Genomic DNA, 22090 nt, shown 5'->3' on the forward strand with positions numbered 1-22090 from the left:
AACAGGTTGCTTAATGCATTTTCCATTTCGGTACCCCACAAAAAATCGAGTATGCTCTGTGTTGCTTGGCTGCATAGCTATACCGGGTGCGTCTCAAAAGTGGCTCACCCCTAAAACTTTTTTATTTTTTCAGATAAAAAAACAGATTTGGTATGTTAGTATATGGACATAAATTGGGATTGATTGACGTATTCAATTGTTTTTGGTCACTTCCTGTTTCACCGGAAATGACTACTAAGTACTTTTGATTTTTAAATGGCACCCCGGTATATTTTTACTTTATTCGATAGAAAATTATATTCTGTATAGAATGACGTAACATTTGTCAACTTTTGACATTCTCGCTTAATAAAAAATTGTATTTTAAATTTCAATCTAGAGTGCCATGGCTATGTTAAAAACACTAATTCTTAATCAAGGAGCCTCGGAAAAATAGATTTGATCGTCTAATGTTTTTAGTGTCTTGTCCTGGCCGGTTAAAAAATGTCTAAATCGTATTTATATCTATATCGTATTTATATCTCTATATCTCAATTTTTTCAAAGGGAACGAGGGTGGCTCATTAGCATATTTGGAAAAGCATTTTTTTATGAATAATTTGATACCACACACTTGGTATTTCAAGTCAAATTTTCGTTACGAACTGTAAGTTATAATTTCAAATAAACCATATCCGGAAATGTCAAAAGTTGACATATGATATGTCATTCTATTCAGAGTATTATTTTCTATCAAATAAAGCAAAGAAATACCGAGGGTGACATTTAAAAATCAAAAGTTGTAGTCATTTCCGGTGAAACAGGAAGTGACCGAAAACAATTGAATGCGTCAATCAATCCCAATTTATGTCATATACTAACATACCAAATCTCGTGTTTTTATCTGAAAAAATAAAAAAGTTATAGGGGGTGAGCCACTTTTGAGACGCACCCGGTATATCTTCAAACCATTTCCACCATATTTATTCCTTCAACATTCCCTTTCGTTATAAAAAATATCTCGTGATATCTTTGTTTTCGTAAATGGAATAATGACATGAATGCATTGTCCTTCATCTTTAACATTTTACAGCTGCAGATTTGTCAACTCGATACGCCGGCAGGCCCCCGTAAGTCCCACTATCAATGAAACTTTTGTCAGGAAATAAGTTTTATCATCGGCTTCCAACAAAAAACGAGTTATGTCTTCTTTTCTTAAAATTCTCGATTTTTTTGACCGAAGTCCTTCCGATTTTCTTTTTAGAAATGCAATTAAATGAACGTACTTACTAATATCTGTATTTTTCTTCACTGATATACGTAGCATGGAATAATATACTATATAATATACCCAAAGTGATGAAGCCTTCCTATGTTTTGAAAGATGTTCAAAATATGCCAGGAGAACCTTTTCGTTACTACTATTCTTGATTCCTTTCCCTTTACACCAATCTTCAAGGTTTACATAGGCTTGCTCGTACGTTTGTCTTGATTTTTCGGGAAGTAGGAAATCGACAACGTTTTGCGCAATGCCTTCAATATCCGAAGGGACACTTTCACAATCACCCATATTAATATTATTTTTTGCTTTTTGCTAAAACTGAACGTTTAACACAAAATTGAACATCAATAATTGAGTTGTCAAACTCAAAATGGAAACCATCAACAAGCACGGTTACCACGGCATCGACTAATATGGGCACCTGATAATTTTGAATTTTAATTTTTATGAGGATATCTCTGATATTTTAAATTAAATCAAATCTCTTTGGATCGTCCCTCGTGTCGTGTCGTAGATTAAATTTTGAATGATACACGTTCGATACGAAGTTTTTAATGAAACTTGTGTAAATGTGCGTTTCATTATGATGTTCGTATCGAACTTGTATCATTAATAACTATAAATATGTTTTTTCTTTGTTCTTTGTGTTTTTTTGCTTGTGACGACGGGAAGAGACATACTTCCCAAGACGTTAAGCATTTTTTTGTTCGTTAGGAAAATTTGTTTATTAGGTTTATAGGCAGTGTTTACAAAAATAACTATTTTATTTTGTACGTTTTCTTACAGTGGGGTGTGGGGAAATACCCATAGGACTTTTTTGAAGAGATGAATCTGCCACAGAGGTGAAGACATTTTTTAATACAAATAAAATAAAATAATAATATATGGGTTGTTCCGTAATACACAGGGTATTCCATTTAAAAAAAAAATATGTGTAAAAAAACTTATAAGTTTGGGCCATACTTCAAGAATGACAGCTCCCAGCGCGAATCCAGTTACGCCACTGAGTTCTATGTGAAAACTCTATGAAAATCAGTTTTCACCTTTTCGATAAGTTATAAGATAACCGCGATACGAAGGCGGATTAAGATACAATATTTTCAAATTCGCTCTGTATTTCAGAAACCAAGGTGGCCAGGACAAATCTGTATGAATCATCTTTAATTTCATAAAAAAGTAGTATAATGATGTGAAAACCGCATCTTTGTATCTCTGCTCATAAACGAGAAACGCTTACTTAAATTTTGATTTTTTTCTGAATTTGTTAAAAATACATAAACTGAAATTCAAAAAATTATGTGTTGATATTGAATAATAAGGGTAGTTCTTGAGGTGATTAGGGATGAGAAAAGCGAAGAAGTGCATTTGAAACTTCTAATATGAGATTCTGACTTTTCTGAAAAGTGTAAACTTTTAGGATGCTGTCAGTAATCACCACACAGGCTAATAAAACTACTTTTTCAAATTTGTCAAGCTTTCGAGTCATTAGCAAATAAAACATCCTTACATCCTCTGCACAAAAAGGCTTTAAAGCATTATATGACATTGGAATACAAGGACATTTCCTTTTTTTTAAATTTCTATCTTGTTGTTTCAAGCTTCGAGACAACAATGTAGAAATTAGTTTAGTAAATTTTATTTTTTTTTGTTTTGTGTTTAAAGAAAAGTAATGTCATTGGATATGTATTTTAATATTTTATAAAGGAAATGTCCTTGTATTCCAATGCCATCTGATGCTAGTTTTAAGGCCTTTTTGTGCAGAGGATGTTTTTTTTGCTAATTGACTCAGTCGAATTGTCCTGATGATGGGAATAAAATTCTCGAAAGCAATAACTAATTTGAAAATAGTATATTAAACAACGAGTTTCGAAAACGACGTTTTGCACACGAGTTCGACAGTTTGTTGGCTCGGGCCGCAGGCAAGAGCCACAAGTCGAACGAGTGTACAAAGAAGTTTTCGAACGAGTTTTTTACGTTATTTTTTCTACTACAAATTAGCAGCAGACTCACTCAGTTTTTGTCAGTTTTGTGGAATAATTTGCGATGTAATGATGACACTTTTCTGACGGCTGCGTTGTGTTTGGCGTTTCAGCTTAACTATGGTTAGCGAAACGCGCGTCCAGTGTAAAAGTAAAAGTGTTTTGGTGTATTGTGGTGAAAATGTATTTGACAACTAATTTTTATTACCAATGAATTTTTTGTATATTCCTCGAATTAGAATTCGAATTCCGCGAAATACCATTAAACTACTTCAAATACAGTAACTCATAGCAGGTGATATAAAATAATAAAGTGTATAGGTAAACAGGTTGTACCAATAAACAACATCTGTACGTTTTGTGGTTATGAGGTTTTTAGGTAATAAACTACATTTAATAATGGCTACAATATATCTGCGTTAATATTACAAACGATTCTTAATAAGACCTACTTATTATGACATTAATGAAGTATTAATTATAAGAAAATATACACTGCTTTAAACTACAAAATGTATCGTAATTGCTACATGGCAATGAAAAACTATATGCGATCGAGTACTAAAAACGAACAGTAAAAGAACAGGAAATCATTTAGAATAGACTTCAGTTCTATACATTAAAATAAACTATACGCCAGATAACAAAACACATGAGATATTAACAGGATGTAATGTCTGTATGGAGCAAGTCAACTATAGTTTATTGAGATTGAATATTTATTTTCTTAAATTCCGGTTTAAAAATATTAAAAATTGGCCATCATTTGTTTAGATTATAGCCATTAAAGTAACTAAAGACTGTCGAACAAGAGGATACCTTACAGTGACAGATTATAATATACAGGTAAATTCTATTTTCTCTTCGAGCCCCATCTTTTCAAGTTTTTTGACGAGTCCTCAGTCGGACAGACGGGTAGACGGACAGACAGACAGACGAAAGTCAGAAGAAATTTCACTTCAAAGATGGACACATATTGCACACACTATTTTTTTAAAATTTAATTCCTATTTTTATAATTTTTTTAGCAAACTGTATACAGAGTGCTTCAAAAAACATGTGCCATTTCTCGTCGGGAGTTTCCTCACATAAAAATAAGATTTATTTTTCATATCAACATAGGTCCGATTCTGCCTTGTTTCGTAGCTACAGGGTGTTAAATTCTTAATATATTTTCGATTTATTATAATTTTCTTCCAAGTACTCTTAGTGATTCGAATGAAATTTTTAGGGTAAAAGTAACTATAAATGCGATATATTTTAAATCTAAAAAAGTGTCGACGTATTCACCAGGGACGTGCATATAGGTTATCACTGGAATATTTTTCTAAAAAAAGCATGTACGCCACTGACCCTTTTCTCTTGTTAGCGGAATAGTGTAAGCAGTGTAAAAAATTGTGTAAATGCCGATTAAAAGTTGTCTCTTGATATTTTGTCATTTTTGATGACACAAATGCAATTTTATTAATTTGTCTGATCCAAGTCTAATTACCTTTAAAAAATTTTAATATCATTAACTTGCGAAAGTTTTAAATAAGTACTCATTGGTTCCTCAACAAAAAAATATGAAAAAAGTTCCTATAAACATGGATACGAAAATGCATAGTTTTAGAGTTACAAGATGTTTAAACTTTTTAAAATTAGTTTTTTTTGTAATTATTTGAAATATCATTATTTTTTACTTAAAATTGCTGTAGGATGGACTAATAGTAATAATAACTAATAGTAATGGTATTTAATAATAAATTAGATAAAATATACAGTTGAGTGATACAATACGGGTGAGTTTCGTACGATGTTCTCTATGTGTGTCTCGGAAACTATACTAGATAGAGCATCGATTAAATGGGGAAGGAATTGCAGTTTTGTGGGGTCATAAATATGCGCCTTTCAGATTTTTGAAAAAGTTCATGGCTTACTAGATATTTCGAAAAAAACAAATTTTGGCTATTTAAAAAAAAATTGTCCCTAATTCCATGATCTATTTTAGACAAAAAGTTTTCAGATAAAAGTTGTATACAATAACATCCCTAATGAGTTTGTATTCTCCGATTTTTTCTAAAGCCTGTCATTTTTGACATATTTTAAGAAAGATAAGATTTTTAGATAAGAATTGGCTATATATAACTCAGTAATTTTTTGGAAAAAAAACATATTATAGCTTATGTCGCTGAAAAGCTTAAAAAATGGCGCTTTTTAAGAAGTCATGGCCAACTATGGTTTCAATTTAAAAAAACTTATGTGTCTTTACTCTTTACCTCACTACATATACTAACATACCAAATCTCGTTATTTGATCTGAAAAAAATCAAAAAGTTATAGGGGTGAGCCACTTTTGAGACGCAACCGGTATAGAAGAAATATTTTTTTATAGGAATCTCAATTATTGTTGACGGCGACTATATAGCTTGCAATTAATATAATATATTTGATGGACCTTGCTTGCAATTAATATAATATCTATGAGTCACCATTTAAAAGATTATGAACGTACTACAAACACACTCACCTATATCCATATTCTAAGTTATCTCCGCATCCACCCCAAACCCATTCCTTTCTCAAATCCTTGGGTCGTTCCATTCTAGAACAGCCACAGGAGGAAAGTTGACCGTCTCGACATGCTCTGGATATTGAATGCACTACGCCAGCTGCGGCCAAGGCGTGTGCAAATGCTGTTTCCCGACTGGCTGGAACAAAGGAAATGCTTGTCATATTTTATGGAATTGTGAAATAATCATAATGTCTAATGCGCAATGGAAATGTTTTTTTTTCAAACGTCACAAAAGTATTATTGTAACAAAGAAATTTAGTATTATTCACAATATTTTTTTTCTGTGTACATAACATACGTTAAAAAGTTCAGTTTTCAAAATACTGCGATTATTGACGTTTTATCATTATAAGAAATGGACACCATAACGATATTCTTATAACTCGGTTTCAGATACTCAGAAACATATCTAATAATTTATCTAGGAGTAGTTATCTTTCCGAAAAAAAAAACTTTTAGAAATAAGAACTTTTAGAAACCTGTATCTCCGGTAAATGTGGCAACGCCGCAACAGCACACCGTCACGTTTTGCTAACTCCCACTTAATAAGATCCCTATGCGATTCACTTCCACAGATGTAGGTAAATACCGATCCAATAGCAAGACTTGCCAGCGTGGTATAATCCAATATTAAAATGTTTCTCTGTTTAATACTTTAATTATTGCTACATACAAAGAGAACCTAATATTAAATTAATTTATTTGTTCTGCTGACAATGATCCTTTTAAACCAGCAATTTAAACTTCTCCTTTCTAGTTCGTTATTTATGATTTAATGTGGCTCATAATAATGAAATACGATTATTAGATCCCTTCGTTTGCACACAAGGCTTAACTAGGACTAAGCAGAGTGAAATATGGCCATTTAGGGCTTCTGGTTTTATTCTAGCTCGTTGCGACACGAGTTTAACACGCAAATATATATTCACGATGTTAAAACTTCAGTACTAATAAATACAATTCCCAGGCCACTGGTTTGTTTTGCTTAAGATTAAAATTTGTTCGTATTGAGTTGTAGTTCCTGCAAAACAAACACGATTGTTATTTTTACTTGGTAAATATGTAAATACAAAAGAATAAAAATGCCAAATATATTTGCACAATAATTAATGATTCCGGTTCCTTTGTTTTTTACTAGATGTTTTACTACTTCTCTCAGTAGTAAGTAGTAAGTAGTCCCTTTAAGTAGATTTTTGGATATGTGTTGCAAAAATTGTACAATGGATAATAATTACTTCTTACTGACAGTCTTTCTGCAAAGAGCAAAAAATTCAGAAACACAGAAAGATATCGAAGGGTTAAAGCACAATTCAATATTGCAATATCGGTATTTCATTCAGCGCGACAACAACTTTAATAAGAAGAATTTCAAAAGTCAAACGAGAGGAAAGCTAGAATGCTGTATCTGCTACACTGGAGAAACAAAAATATTAGATAAAAATAAAATTGATGATTTTAAATAACAAGTCTTCCACCGCATCTTGGCATCTAATGTCAGGCCTAGATGTTTGGGTGGTTGTATCTACGGATCAAAATGTATGCCGACTTTTCAATTCAATATTAAACGATAGTTTATAACACATAATTTTATAATACCGGTTTACCGATATCTCCCGGTGTTTCCTTGTCAGAACTAGCAAAAAAAATTGAAATATAAAAGCAATCTCTATCTAAGTTAAAGCGGCATTTTCAAATACTTCCTCTATTTGCTTTTTGCAAAAAATATTGCATTTCTGTTTTCCAGGTTTGGGCAATAACCATGGCTGTTATTTATTTTACAGCTTGTTAAGCTTTGTTAGCTTATGCTTGTTTCTCTGTCGATGTTGATGGAACCGGAGTATTAGCACAATTCAACTTTGACCTTTTTAGAATTAACGTTAAGTTTTAAGTTAGAATTAACAAATTCATCAATAACAGCATTCGTGTTCGAAATTTTCACTTTTAACTTTGAGATGTACTGAATTAGTTATAGTTTTTAAATCTCAATTGAAAATAGGATTGCAATACGATGGTAATTTTGACACTGTTTCTGTCGGCATCGTCTGAACAAATGAATTAAGTCACATTATTTCCAATTGTCTTGGGAAATACTATACACAACTGTCTGTGTTAGCGGATTTGGTTCTATTTATATTCCGTGATTTTTAGAATCGAATCTTTTGCAATCATGATTATGTAAGTATTGAAGGACATCGACACTCGATACTTAAAGTTGTGCCATTATTTGTTATTTTAGCAATCCTACATTTTAAAGCAAAATCGTTATAAAATTGTTTGGATTTTAGCCAGTAATGCTCCACAGCAACTTTATTAAATGCAATGCTGCATTAAAAATTATACCATGTCTTTTTCGATGCAAACTGCATCGAATGGGACATCAATGATATTGATCATATGAATACCTTAAAAATATATTCTTTACGGCATTGTTTGAAAACAGTAATAAAAATTATGAATATTTTAATAGCATTATACAATAAATAATGTAACAGATCTATTGCAATTAGCGATGAGAAAATTTAAGACCGTGACCAAAAAAGGCTCTGCATTTTCTAATCAATTTGTACCAGAGACACTTTCCACATAGAAAATCTCTAAATAAATATTATTTTTGGAAATTTAATGCAACTAAAGCTTCAAAGACAGAAATTACTAGAATATTTGTCTGACAAAAAAATGTATTTGTCAATATATTATATTAAATGAGTTTTTTTTTTAATTTTAAGCAATAGGTAGTTGAGAAAAAAACTATTTGTAATAAACTAAAACAATAATTTTGAAAAAAATAAGTAATTTCTTAGATCATATAAATGCGAGTCAGGGGCGTAGATAGGTGTATGCTATGGGGGTGGTACTATGATTAAGTCGCAAAAAAAATCACCGTCGGAATTTTTTTGTCGAATTAAAACGACGGCGATTCTTTTGTCTTCAAAAAGATATAAAAACATAACACAAAAATTAAAATATAGATTTGTAAATAACATAAACAAAAATGAAACAACGACGTTTATTAGTTAATTTTCTATAAACTATAAAAAAAACTCTAAACTATCAAAAAAAAAAATATAAAAACTATAAACTATAAATAAAACTACAAAACAAAATCATGTTTTCTAGTACGCTGTTTCGAAAACCTATCAATAACAGCATCAACATTTATTTCAATATCTTTATGGATATTGATTAGAGTTAACCCCACTAATCTGTCCTGGCCAATAAGAACACTTTGTGTGCTTTTAATTAGGTCGAACATATTATAAACGATAAATCAACATAATTAAAAGCATACAAAGTGTTCTTATGTCGGATTTTAATTAAAAAAAATCCTTTCATAGTCAATGACTATTTCAATTCTCGTATCTCGTCAAGCGTCAGGGGGGGGGGGTACTGTCCCCCAGTACCCCCCCCTTATCTACGCCCTTGATGCGAGTTAAAACGTCAAAAAAGTGCAAGATCGCTAGACCGCAAGAGTCTTGCATGCTTGTTCTTGGTCTTGCACTGGTCGGTCTTGGTCTTGGTTTGGGGATCAAATGCTATTCTTTAATAATAAATAAATGCTTATTCTGCACAAAAAACCAAGACCAAGACCAGTCTCGCTCATCAGTAATAGCAATCGTAGTAAAAGTTTAAAATAAAGGTTTCGAATAGTTTCTGAGGTCTAGAAAATTTGGCTTCTGGCTTCTACACTAGTGTATAGTAATTTTTTAACGACTAACGAATTGAAGACGATTTACCGTCCTCAAATAAAGTAAGCCGATAAATCGGTAAGCAGGTAATGCAATCCCTAGTTGTAGGTATCAGTATAAAGTATAATGTAATCTGATTACTGAGATACTATACACTAATGTATATTGTTGAAAGAAGAAATAACCGTCACCGGGGCAAGGGGTTATTTACCGTCAAGTCGAAACACTGTGGAATATAATTTTATTCGATCAGAATTACTTTACCAAGATTTGACGTTTATTGATCATCTGAATCGAAAATAAAACGAGTTTGGTTGGCATTCCAAAATATATGTAAGAACTTTTTGGGTCACCACAAAAGTGTGTCGCTCATCTATGTTGCTCAGGTCGAGGCATTGCTTAGCGTACAAGGCCATGGAATATCACAAGTCTTAAGAGAGTGAAGTGAAGGTGCGAGTGAAGGAAATGCACTTTAAGCCTTTCCTTCACTCGTACTGCCTTTCTTTCACTCGTACCTACACTTCTTCCTTGAAAATTTATGGGTAATCTCGGATGAACAGGAGGAACGGTTCTATCAGGACATCGTTAAGCTCGAGAAGATATTTTCAAGTATAATGCAAGCATGTTAGTGGAGTACTGCAGGTTTTTGGGACGAGGGTGTTATACCTTAGGGTATAAATGACAAAGCAAGCACTAAATAAAGGTAGATATCTTTTTATTTGTTATTATTTACTCCTAAATAATTATTTTTATCTCTTTTTTTATCCATAAAATTATTATTATTATCGAAAAGTGATAAAAATATGATATATATAAAGAGGGCTTTGACCCAAAAATGGTGAGTTGTCGAAGAAAATGGGAGCTATATTTGAATTCATCAGTACTTCATTTATAATAATCAGCAAAAATGGTACCAGAGCTCGAAAAAAATATATTTTTTTGTAGACCAGTGTTATTACCACTAGATAAAACGACCAGCGAGCAGCGACGACAAGAAAGACAATGTCAAACCACCTTGGGCATATACATACATAATATATTATACATGGCTATACTTCAATCTCTCAACTCTCAAATGCTACCGCTTTTGTATCGTGCTTTGAACTGTAAGAAGATTGATTGACAGGAATAAATGGCAAGATAATATATTATTATTTATGGAGGCATAGGAAATAACGATCGAATTTCACAAGACCAACTCAATTCTAAAAGAAACCACCAAGCAACTTGACGATTGTCTTACGCTCCATTTGCGGCCGACACCCATGGAATGAGCGACGCTAACTGCGGTAACCAAGGGCAGAAAGAGCGGCCCTGTGACGACATCAAAGGCCGCCACGACCGAAGCGAAATAATCGCATCAGCGAGGCACGTAGCGCTTTCTGTCTGTCTGCCACGGTCTGGTTTCGTCTCTAAAAAACCGCCATTACGCAAATAGATCGGGTTTTCAGAGGTGTCTAAACACCCTACACACAGAACTTATTATCTACAGCATGTCCCCGGATTGTCTTTACAAGGGAAAACACTTTTTATTATTAACATATTGAGAAAAATGCTTGTTCTAAAATGGTAAATACCGTTTATAGACTTTTCCAAATTTTCATACCGTTTTAAAGAAAATTAAAAAAAAAACAAAAAAAAATAGAGGAATTTTTGAGTCCTAAAAATCAAAAGGCGTTTCTATGGTAATATCATTTAGATTTCATTCTTTAATACATGGTCATTATCCACCTCATATTTTTTACTGTTGTTAAAGTATAACATTTTTTGATAACTATTATCACCCATTCCGTAGAAATGAACTAAGCTAATTTTGTACTTCTTTAATATTTTAAAACAGCAAAAATATGATATTAATTAAAATTACATTAATAACAGTATGATAACAGTCTGTCAATGAATTAATCAGAATGATATTACCATAGAAACGTCTTTTAGTTTATGGTTGGTTTTTGGGACTTATTATGTTATGATTACGTATGCCTTATAGATAGTTTATGATAATTAGATTAATGTAGACAGTAAGGCTGTATTCCGTTGCAAAAACAGGCGAACAGACCGGTAAATTACGGTAAAGAGCGGTTCGTGAAAAACATCGGTTAGATACGGAACGGTCTGATAAAATACTGGAAACGTCAAATGTTGACGTTTTCTAAAATCAATACATCTATCACGTCTATTATAAAATTTATCTTTTCTGCATTTTTAATGTACCTATTCTCTGCTTTTAAGTTTGCTTCTTCTTTTCAATGGAGTTTAATATTGAAAATTACTTTATTAATAAACTGTGAAACTCGTTAGACAGCTCAAGTGAAGATTTGCAGGTCCAATATTAAGACAGATCAATAATAAATAAACAAATCTAATCAATATTTATATTTTTATAGCTTACAAAACATTCACGATTACTTGTCTTGTTTTTCATGTTTTCTTTAAATGTTCCTGACCTTAAGAAACAATGCTGCATGATAAGTTTAAATGGTCTTAAATAGTCATTCTATTTAGTTAATGAAATTTATTTACCTTTAGTGCCTACCTCCATTGCTTTTGGATGAAAATACAAAATATTATTACAAATTTTAGAAATTAAATGAAAATTTCATTCGAACTTCCAATATTTGCTAGATTTCTGTCACATAAATGACATTGATTGAGAAAAAAAAAAACGAAAAAACCTATCGTGTTAGGCCGCGTCGAGATCGCGATCGGAGCCGTGATCGCACCAGTGTGCGTACAGCTTAAATTATCTCTAAAACCAGAAAAAAAAAAGAAAACTGAAGCACTCATCCATATAGAGTCAAATTTTTCGTTTTATGTATGCCCATGTTTTAGATGCACTTTTGGATTAGATGTGGATCGTAAATTCTTTTGTCCTTATTATGTTATGATTACGTATGCCTTATAGATAGTTTATGATAATTAGATTAGTGTAGACAGTAAGGCTGTATTCCGTTGCAAAAACAGGCGAACAGACCGGTAAACTACGGTAAAGAGCGGTTCCTGAAAAACATCGGTTTGATACGGAACGGTTTGATAAAATCTTTGAATAAGAAGACTAAGGAAGGAGCATATCAAAAATCTTAGGTCCACCGCGATGGGCCTCAAATATGGCCGACTTAAATTCCGGTTTATCAGTGCCGTTCTAATTTTATTATAAAATGTAAAACTATGATGTAGGGTAGACGTGGGGTAGACTCAATATTTTTTTTTATTTTACGATGTGAATAAATGTTGGTAGTTATTAAAACTGTTATAAAAATATAAAATTGATAAGTTATAATAATTATTTATAACCATAAACATCCGATACGCTATTGAAGCAGGTAAGTCAAATTGATGTATCTAAATTCTTTGACATCTAATCTTTGACAAGTAGCAAATAAAAGCAAAAATGCAAGAAAAAAAATACAATTAGTTAATTTAAGTGAATTTCATAAATGATCGGTATACTACACGTATGTGTATATTATATAGTCACTTACTAGCGAAAAGTTGTTCTATTATTTCACTCGATTTTTGCCGAGATCTACCGCACGCTACACAACCAACTATTTTAGTCTTTTTCGATAAATCGCGATAGTGTCACTGTTAATTTAAGTTCTGCCACAATTTCCATCTAGATATACTACCTTTATACAACTATCAGCAGTAGAATAAATAATAAAATAGGCTCCGTAAAGACTGACAAATCCACAAAATTTCAAATCAAATTCAAATGTGTCAAATGAATCGTCAAACAGAACTGTCAAGGATCCCCACCCTAGAGTCCTTTTTCCGCCCACCATGCATGAATACATGGATAGTATTTTGCTCCTTCCTTAGTCTTCTTATTCATAGGATAAAATACTGGAAACGTCAAATGTTGACGTTTTCTAAAATCAATACCTCTCTTATAAAATTAATTTTTTATGCATTTTTAATGTACCTATTCTCTGCTTTTAAGTTTGCTTCTTCTTTTCAATGGAGTTTAATATTGAAAATTACTTTATTAATAAACTGTTAAACTCGTTAGACAGCTCAAGTGAAGATTTGCAGGTCCAATATTAAGACAGATCAATAATAAATGAACAAATCTAATCAATATTTATATTTTTATAGCTTACAAAACATTCACGATTACTTGTCTTGTTTTTCATGTTTTCTTTAAATGTTCCTGACCTTAAGAAACAATGCTGCAGGATAAGTTTAAATGGTCTTAAATAGTCATTCTATTTAGTTAATTTAAATTAAATGTATTTACCTTTACTGCCTACCTCCATTGCTTTTGGATGAAAATACAAAATATTATTACAAATTTTAGAAATTAAATGAGAATTTCACTCGAACTTCCAATATTTGCTAGATTTCTGTCACATAAATGACATTGATTGACAAACAAAACCAGAAAAACCAGCCTTCTCGCGCTGGTTAGTTTGGTGACAGTTATAACCAAAGTTTTCAGGAACCGTGTTCCGTAATAAGAAAACTTTCAGGAAACCGAAAAAACTTTCATAACAAAGGTAAGCAACGGAATACACCCTAAATCTACTACTACTGCGAGGGTTGTCTCACTGGAATTACATGTACATTTTCCTTGGCAGTCGCTGGCAGTCATTGGCAGTCATACGCCAGTCACCTATAATAATTACATGGCAGTCATAGGCAGTCATAGGCAGTCTTCTTCGTAGTCCTTGGCAGTCGCTTGTTAGTAAAATGATATTTTGGCAGTACATGTACATTTTTTACCGAAGTGAGACACCCCTCGTACTACTGCCATTACTATAATCAGAAGATGGTTACGCAAGGCGTTTCCTTTCATGAGTTTTTCTGTAACTAAAAAGCCCGATACGTGATATTATCTCTCTTAAGTACTCCGGAAAAATCTCATTACTTTGTTGCCTCTTTAATCTTTGGTTGTCGAGTTTACAATTCTTCTCTATTGCGTTCTATTGTATGCTGCTTCCTCCCATTGATTCTGCAAGCTTATCCCCTTTAAGTTTTTGTGGAAAATAACCTTGTATCTTTTGAGTTGTCCACCCGGTTTCCTCTTACCGTCTACAAGCTCATCGTGGCCGAATACATCGCTTTGGTAGGCCGTTTTCTTGCATCCTGCATACGTGACCAGCCCATCTTCAGCAGGATTTAGCAATCATGACCTCAACGCTCTCGCAGCTAGCTTTTTCAAGAACCGATACGTTAGAGACATGGTGGAACCATTTGATTCTTAAAATTTGTCTAAAGTGTCTCTGTTACAACTTGTTTAATGCGTCCATGTGTTGGCGGTATGGCACCCACACAGTAAGTCGGTGTGGAAGTATCGGTATATAACGTACAATATTAAATTTTACTAAATATAATAGTAGTATTTATAATGCCAATACGAAAATGTGTAGTAAAAGAAATAATGCTCAAAGTGTTTCCCTTCCTAAAAAGGAAAATTCAATACCGATATCATTTGTAACACTATTTTAAACATATTTAACTTCATCATGGTTCCCCAACATCTCAAGTTTAGTCTTCTAAGTATTTTTATTCCTCGTGAGTACCATGCCATAATTTTTGTGATCCATCTGTTGACCGTCCTTTTTGTCAGGTGTCTGGCCCATTGCCACTTGAGGGATTTGAATCTGTGGATGACATCTATTACATCTAGTACTTAATACATGACAAAATACAGAACTGATGACATCATCATGTTTTTACGTTATGGCTTGATGGCTTTTATTAAGTTGGTATTGGTCTGGAATATTTTTCAAAATATTTTTTATAGTTTTGTTACCGTAGTCGTTATGGGTAACTTTATGAGTATTAAATATACAACCTCAAATGGTGAAATAACTTTTCCCGAGTACTTGGTGGTTTTGTCTAAAATAGAATTGGTTTTGTAAAATGTCCTTGGTATTTTCTAAGGTCCCATAAATAATGGTATAGACTATTAGTTCCTGAATAACGACATTTTAATATTGCTAAGTACGAGGCGGGTTGGAGAAAAAAAAATACTTTTAGTGTTTCAAAGAAAAAAAAAGTTTTGACGTGCGTCGTATATTAATTAAGTTCCTTCATTGGTAGATAATGTATAAAATATAATAAAATTGAACAACACAAACTATTCACTACAACTCTAGTAGATAAGGAAGGAATTTTTTAAAAGTACAATATATAATGTGTAGGAGTTATGTAGTACTTACTCATTATCTTAAACTGTTAATTATTTCTAATAATTATTTCAACAAAAATATCATTCTATAGTTCCACTCGCTTTCAAAAAATAAATACAACAGAAGATATATACAACCTTATAAATATTAATAAAACTTTACAGTGAATATTAAAATGTATCTTAAATATTGTCAGATACAGAAAATTACTCTATGCATGTGAAAAGAAAATAATAAACGAGTAACATTGCAAGCACGCTATAACAGAAAGACGATGAACTTTTTTATTCCCTGTAGAATAACAAATGCCTTTAGTAATACGAAACAACGACTTTAAAATTGTAATAACACTAACAATTTGTTGTAAGATTATTTTTGAGGTATTTACAAGGCTCTGGGGTATAAGTCGGAGAAATCTGTAACAATGTTGCATGTCGCACTTGTTCATTAAGAGATCTAGATTATAAATAGCCAGTCAGGGTTGTGTTTGTAAATTAAACTTGTTTAGTATATATGCAAAGCTATTAACAATGATTGTAAGCATATGCTATTACAACAAAGCAAGGAACTCCACGAAGTGGAGTAATCTCCTCCTCCCCCCCCCCCCTCCTTCTCTGGAGCTTGGTAGTGAATTAACTACTAGACAAATTAATTCTACCGAGAATACGCTGCATAAGGTATGCAGGTGACATAGTTATGATAGCTCGGGGGAAACATGAAGGCACATGTAAGGCAGGGACTGGGATAGGAGTATTTGAACCAAAAACTTAATACTCCTAACTAATGGGCACCTACCCCAGCATCCTTCAGGCAGAAATATTTATCTTAGATGAAAAGTATCGAAAACAAGAAATAGCCATTTTATCCGATAATCAAGCAGCACTTAAAAGCGATCGACTCAATAACTATCAATTCGAAGTTGGTCAAAGAATGCCCAGAGAAGCTAAACAAATTAGGCAAAGAAAATAAAGTCCTCCTACACTGGGTGCCAGCTCACCAAGGGGTAGAAGGCAATGAAGAAGCAGATTTAGCTTGAAAAGGAGCGAACGCTCCACTAACTTGACCAGACCCGTTTTGCTTTTCAAGTAGTGATGGGCAAAACTGTTATTTTTAGATAACAGTTGAAACTGTTATAGTTATTTATAAAAAACAGCTTAAAATAACAGCTTAAAAATAACAGGTTTCTTTATTTTATTGCTAAATATCTGAAAGAATATGAGGCGGTCACCGCCAGGCGTATTAACGCAGTTGCAACAATGACGTGCTCGGTGGTAGTATTTCCAGGGTGTCATAACATTTCTAAATATCGATTGTTATCTAAAATACCTCTCTAAAAACGGGGGTTGTTTACAAATAAGCGCTGTTTACAAATTGCGATATAAAAAAGCCAAAATGCCGCCACTCGTCTATATCTATAAATTCCGATCTACCTACGCCCTACCCCTCGATCCGCGTAGATTCTGAATTGCGTAGCAGTGTACAGGGTGCATCTCACTCGACGGGCGAGAAGCTCTTCGTTATGATTTTACCATTTGCGGTCAAAAAATAGCAATATAAGAAAATGTGTAGTATATTCTTCATAAGTAAACCAACTACACACTAGAGTTCGAATTAATTTTACACTTAAACTAGCATGTACAGTTTGACAAATATAGGAAGAGACTTGGGGATAGCACCGGTCGCGCACACGATAGAGAGAGAACGCATTCGGCGGAAGAGAGATGCAGTTACGCTACGAAAAATCTGATTGAAGCAAATTTGTGGGATGTCCACTGCGCATCGGGGGGCGTCTCTTATTTTATATTTCTCACGTCTCTAGCTATACTTGTTAAGTTGTACCCGCGACTTCGTTCGCATCGAATTATTAATTTGTAATGGTGATGATAAAGCAAAGCAAGAATTTCCATTAACATACAAACTGGATAAAATTTTCTCACATTTGCCAAAAATATGCTTTAAACGTCGAGCAGTTTAAGCAGAATCGTGGTTAATCAATTACTCAACTTTTTGGAACACCCTGTATTATTTTTTAAAAAATTTCAAAATATGTAAAAAAACAAAATAAATTATGCGTGTCCAATCGTTTTCCCGAAAGACTAACCGTTTTTTAAATAATAAATATTGTAATATTTGAGGGGCGTTTTCACCCTCTTGGAATTTGAGATTCGAGAAACCCCTCCTTATCGCACCTCTACACCCCACAGTCAATCCGTTTACCAAAAATCAGCTTTAAACGTCAAGCAGTTTAAGCAGAATAGTGATTACTCAGTGGTCATATTTTATGAAACACCCTGTATATATTTTGTAAAAATCTCAAAATATGTAAAACAACAAAATAAAATATACGTGTTTAAGAGTTTTTTCGAAAAACTCACCAGTTTTTAAATAAAAAATATTCTAATATTTGAGGGTGGTTTCACCCCCTTAGAATTTGAGTTTCGAAAAATCCCTTCTTATCGCACCTCTACACCCTAAAGTCAATCCGTTTTCCAAAAATCAGCTTTTTACGTCAAGGGCTTTAAGCAGGATCGTGATTAATCAATGACCAGATTTTTCAAAACACCCTGTATACATTTTTAAAAAATCTTAAAATATTATTCTGAAAATTTTTCAGAATAAATAAATACTTAAATATTGAAACTTAATAACAAAGTATTGAAACATACAGCGCCATAATATCTCGACCTCCGCCCGTTATGCTCGTAACAGGTTGAAAAACAATATGTATCTAAAACAACTGATGCGTTATTCTCCAACCTGTTTCAAACCTCCGATTATCTCGAACGCCGTTCTGTTATGCTCGTAACAGGTAAAAAAACAACATAGCTAAAACAACTGATGCGTTATTCTCCAACCCGTTGCGAGCCTCCATCGACAATCGACCGATGCAGCAGCGCTCCTTTCCCACTCCTGTTATCTCGACAGCCAGGCGTTATGCCCGCAACTGTTTCAAAAAAGCTGCTTCTTTTATATCCTATTATTTTTAAGCTGTTGTCAGCCCAACACGACGCGCCGCGCCGTAGCGCATACCCCACTCCGTTGTCCGTTGTATCTCGCCGCCTGTATCGATGGTTGTCGAAATAATAGGTTTTCCATCCATACTAGTTGTTTTTTGGAATTGCTTCGAGCAGCATCGAATTTCGTGGCGGTGCAGAGCGCCGACTTCGTTTCACGAACACTCGATCTCTGCGTGTTGTTATTTTATATCTGTTATTTTTTAAAAGCAGTAACGGTTGCGTTATGTTATTTCTAAATAATTGTTATAAAATAACAGATAGTTAAATAACAACCCATCACTATTTTCAAGTGGAAACCAACTTAATGTAGAACTCAAGAACCTGGAAGACTCCATCCGTAACCTGGAATGGGAATCCTCCAACGGTCTAAGACACTCGAAGAAATTTCTCATAAGTTACGACCGAGAAAAATCAAAGATTTTCCTTGATTTAAGTAAGAACAATCTTCGAATTGTGACGGTCTTTTTAACAGGACGCTGTCTAACCTACCTCAACAAACGCCTCGGTAGATTAAAGCTAAGAAATAACGGCAAATGCAGATTTTATAGGGAAAATCGAGATACGCCAAAACACCTCATCCCTGAGTGCACCGAGACGACAACCATTCGTGCCATAAACTTTGATAAGATTGATATCGAAGATGAAGAACTAGCCTCTGTGAAGCCGTCTCAGATCATTTTGTTAAAGCCCTGAGACTGTACGATGAGTATTAACTCGTTATAACTTAAGAAAGGGGAACACACAATAGATCTGTACCATCGTGGTGATAAACCCCCCTCCCAAACCATTCTACGTTCTACATTCTACATCGTCAAAAAATTAATCAAATTATTTACTACTTGGTTCAGTTTTGCCACCCGTCCCGATTTTGTCGGGACAGTCCCGATTTTGATCCAAAAGTCCCGCGTCCCCACGCAAAGCCCTAATGTCCCGATTTTAATTTGTTTAATACCCACGTTTTTATTAAACAATAAAATTCTAAAATTTATTATTAAAAATACATGTTTATTAGTTTCATGAATTTAAAAATAATTCTTTTCGACGAATTAATTAAAATCTTAGAAATTTTAGAATTAAAAGAAGTAAATATTGATACTCTCTTTAATGAATATCTATACTTCTATACTAATATAGATATAAAATCCTTAAGTGACTGACATACTGATTAATCACGATCCTGCTCAAACCACTCAACGTAAGAAGCTCAATTTTGGCATACAGGTTGATTCTGGGGTGTAGAGGTTCGATAAGAAGGGATTTTTCGAAATTCCAGTTCCAAGAGGGTAAAACCACCCCTCAAATATTACAATATTTTTTATTTAAAGAACGGTCAAGTTTCCGAAAAAACGCTTAAACACGTATATTTTATTTTGTTTTTTTTTACATATTTTAAGATTTTTTAAAAATGTATACAGGGTGTTTCGAAAAATCTGGTCATTGATTAATCACGATCCTGCTTAAAGCGCTTGACGTAAAAAGCTGATTTTTGGAAAACAGATTGACTTTAGGGTGTATAGAGGTTCGATAAGAAGGATTTTTCGAAACTCGAATTCCAAGGGGTGAAACTATCCCTCAAATATTAAAATATTTTTTATTTAAAAACCGGTGAGTTTTTCGGAAAAACTCTTAAGCACGTATATTTTATTTTTTTGTTTTACATATTTTAAGATTTTTTATAAATTTATACAGGGTGTTTCATAAAATATGACCAGTGAGTAATCACGATTCTGCTTAAACTGCTTGACGTTTAAAGCTGATTTTTGGCAAACGGATTGACTGTGGGGTGTAGAGGTTCGATAAGGAGGGGTTTCTCGAATCTCAAATTTGAAGAGGGTGAAAACGCCCCTCAAATATTACAATATTTGTTATTTAAAAAACGGTTAGTCTTTTGGGAAAACGCTTGGACAAGCATAATTTATTTAAAAAAAAAATTAAATTATTTTTTTAAAAAATCATACAGAGTGTTCCAAAAAGTTGGGTAATGTTTTAACCACGATTCTGCTTAAACTGCTTGACGTAAAAAGCTTATTTTTAGCAAACGGATTTTTCGAAAGTCAAATTCCAACGAGATGAAACTACCCCTCAAATATTACCAAGTTATATAATAATATCGCCATATTCTTTTTTCTCATGCTGACATAAATGTGAGAAAATTTTATCCAGTTTGTATGTTAATCGAAATTCTTGCTTTGCTTTATCATCACCATTACAAATGATTAATTCGACGCGAACGAAGTCGCTGGTACACGCTAGTTGGATAATAAAAACTTACGCAAAGGTAATTTGCCAAAAAGGATATAAAAATTATACATAAAAAAATAAAGTATTTTTAAAACTAGAGTAAATTATATGCCTTCATTGTTTAAGGTTGTTATTTATATATTTTCACATATTATGTTGAGGTAGACAGACGCTAGAAATAGGTGGTTCAGTTAAGCTCATTAGAACGGAACTTCAAATCTCATTTAATATATTGCATATACGAATTTTTGGATTTTATTAAAAATTACAAGGCTCTTACTATTACATCAACAAAACAAATAAAAAATATTCATTACAGTTAGGGGTTGGAGTTTTTGGTGTTACAACAGCGAAATAAAACACTAATTGACCGCAATACATTAAAACACTTTGCTTTTAACACTGGACGCTCGTTTGGCTAATCATAAATTTGAAGCTAACTATCAGTTTTCATCATCTGCTCATGATGCTCAGCTGGTTAACGAAACGTGCGTCCAGTGTTAAAAATAAAGTGTTTAATAGAAATTAGCGCACTTGTTGGGGTAAGGCCTTTTTATGCTTGTGTATACTAAGTATGTTATATTTTAAAGTGTTTTAGTGTATTGTGGTGAATTAGTGTCTTATTGTGCCAAAAAATGTTCATTTAAAAATAATTATACAGCTAAACCTTTTGATTTTGTTTAGGTTTTGTTCTAGTTGTTTTAGATTTAATTGATTGTTTGCTAATTTTGTTTTCAACTTTTTATTTCTTATTTTTACATAATTATTTTTAAATTTCGAATAGTTTTTTTTAAGTTAACGCAAAAAGGCATAAAATATTGTTTGCAAATCCGATGGGCACATAGAATTTTACGTTTAAGAAAAAAGTTTGCACTAGTGCTGTCCCGATTTTTTAAATACAAAAGGTGGCAACCTTGACTTGGTTTGTTTTGGCGCTAGTGATAATAGCTGATAAATATTCGAACTTAAATTTATTGCCAACCAAACAAGCAAAATCGACTATTTCAATCATGGATGATCGCTCCGTATATTTAGTAATACATATAGGTATTTAGTAGTAGTATTAATGTATGTTTTAGTAATACTAATTATTAAATTTATATACTGTACTAGCGTGTACCCACGACTTCGTTCGCGTCGAATTAATCATTTGTAATGGTGATGATAAAGCAAAGCAAGCATTTCCATTAACAGAAAAACTGGATAAAATTGTTAG

The 22090-nt window shown here is 32.9% G+C and overlaps 1 protein-coding gene across 1 annotated transcript in view; it reads right to left on the reverse strand.

The window, feature by feature from the left end:
* Positions 1–22090, reverse strand: part of LOC115888458 (protein Wnt-5b-like) — a 304485-nt gene that overhangs the window by 114528 nt on the left and 167867 nt on the right. Inside the window, exon 4 of the mRNA XM_030908203.1 lies at positions 5749–5929. Coding sequence (XP_030764063.1) covers positions 5749–5929 — 181 coding nt within the window. The remainder of the gene's footprint in view (positions 1–5748; positions 5930–22090) is intronic.

The sequence above is a fragment of the Sitophilus oryzae genome, unplaced genomic scaffold (genome assembly GCF_002938485.1).
Source record: "Sitophilus oryzae breed Bouriz unplaced genomic scaffold, Soryzae_2.0 scaffold_738_pilon_pilon, whole genome shotgun sequence".
In the NCBI taxonomy this organism is placed as follows: domain Eukaryota; kingdom Metazoa; phylum Arthropoda; class Insecta; order Coleoptera; family Curculionidae; genus Sitophilus; species Sitophilus oryzae.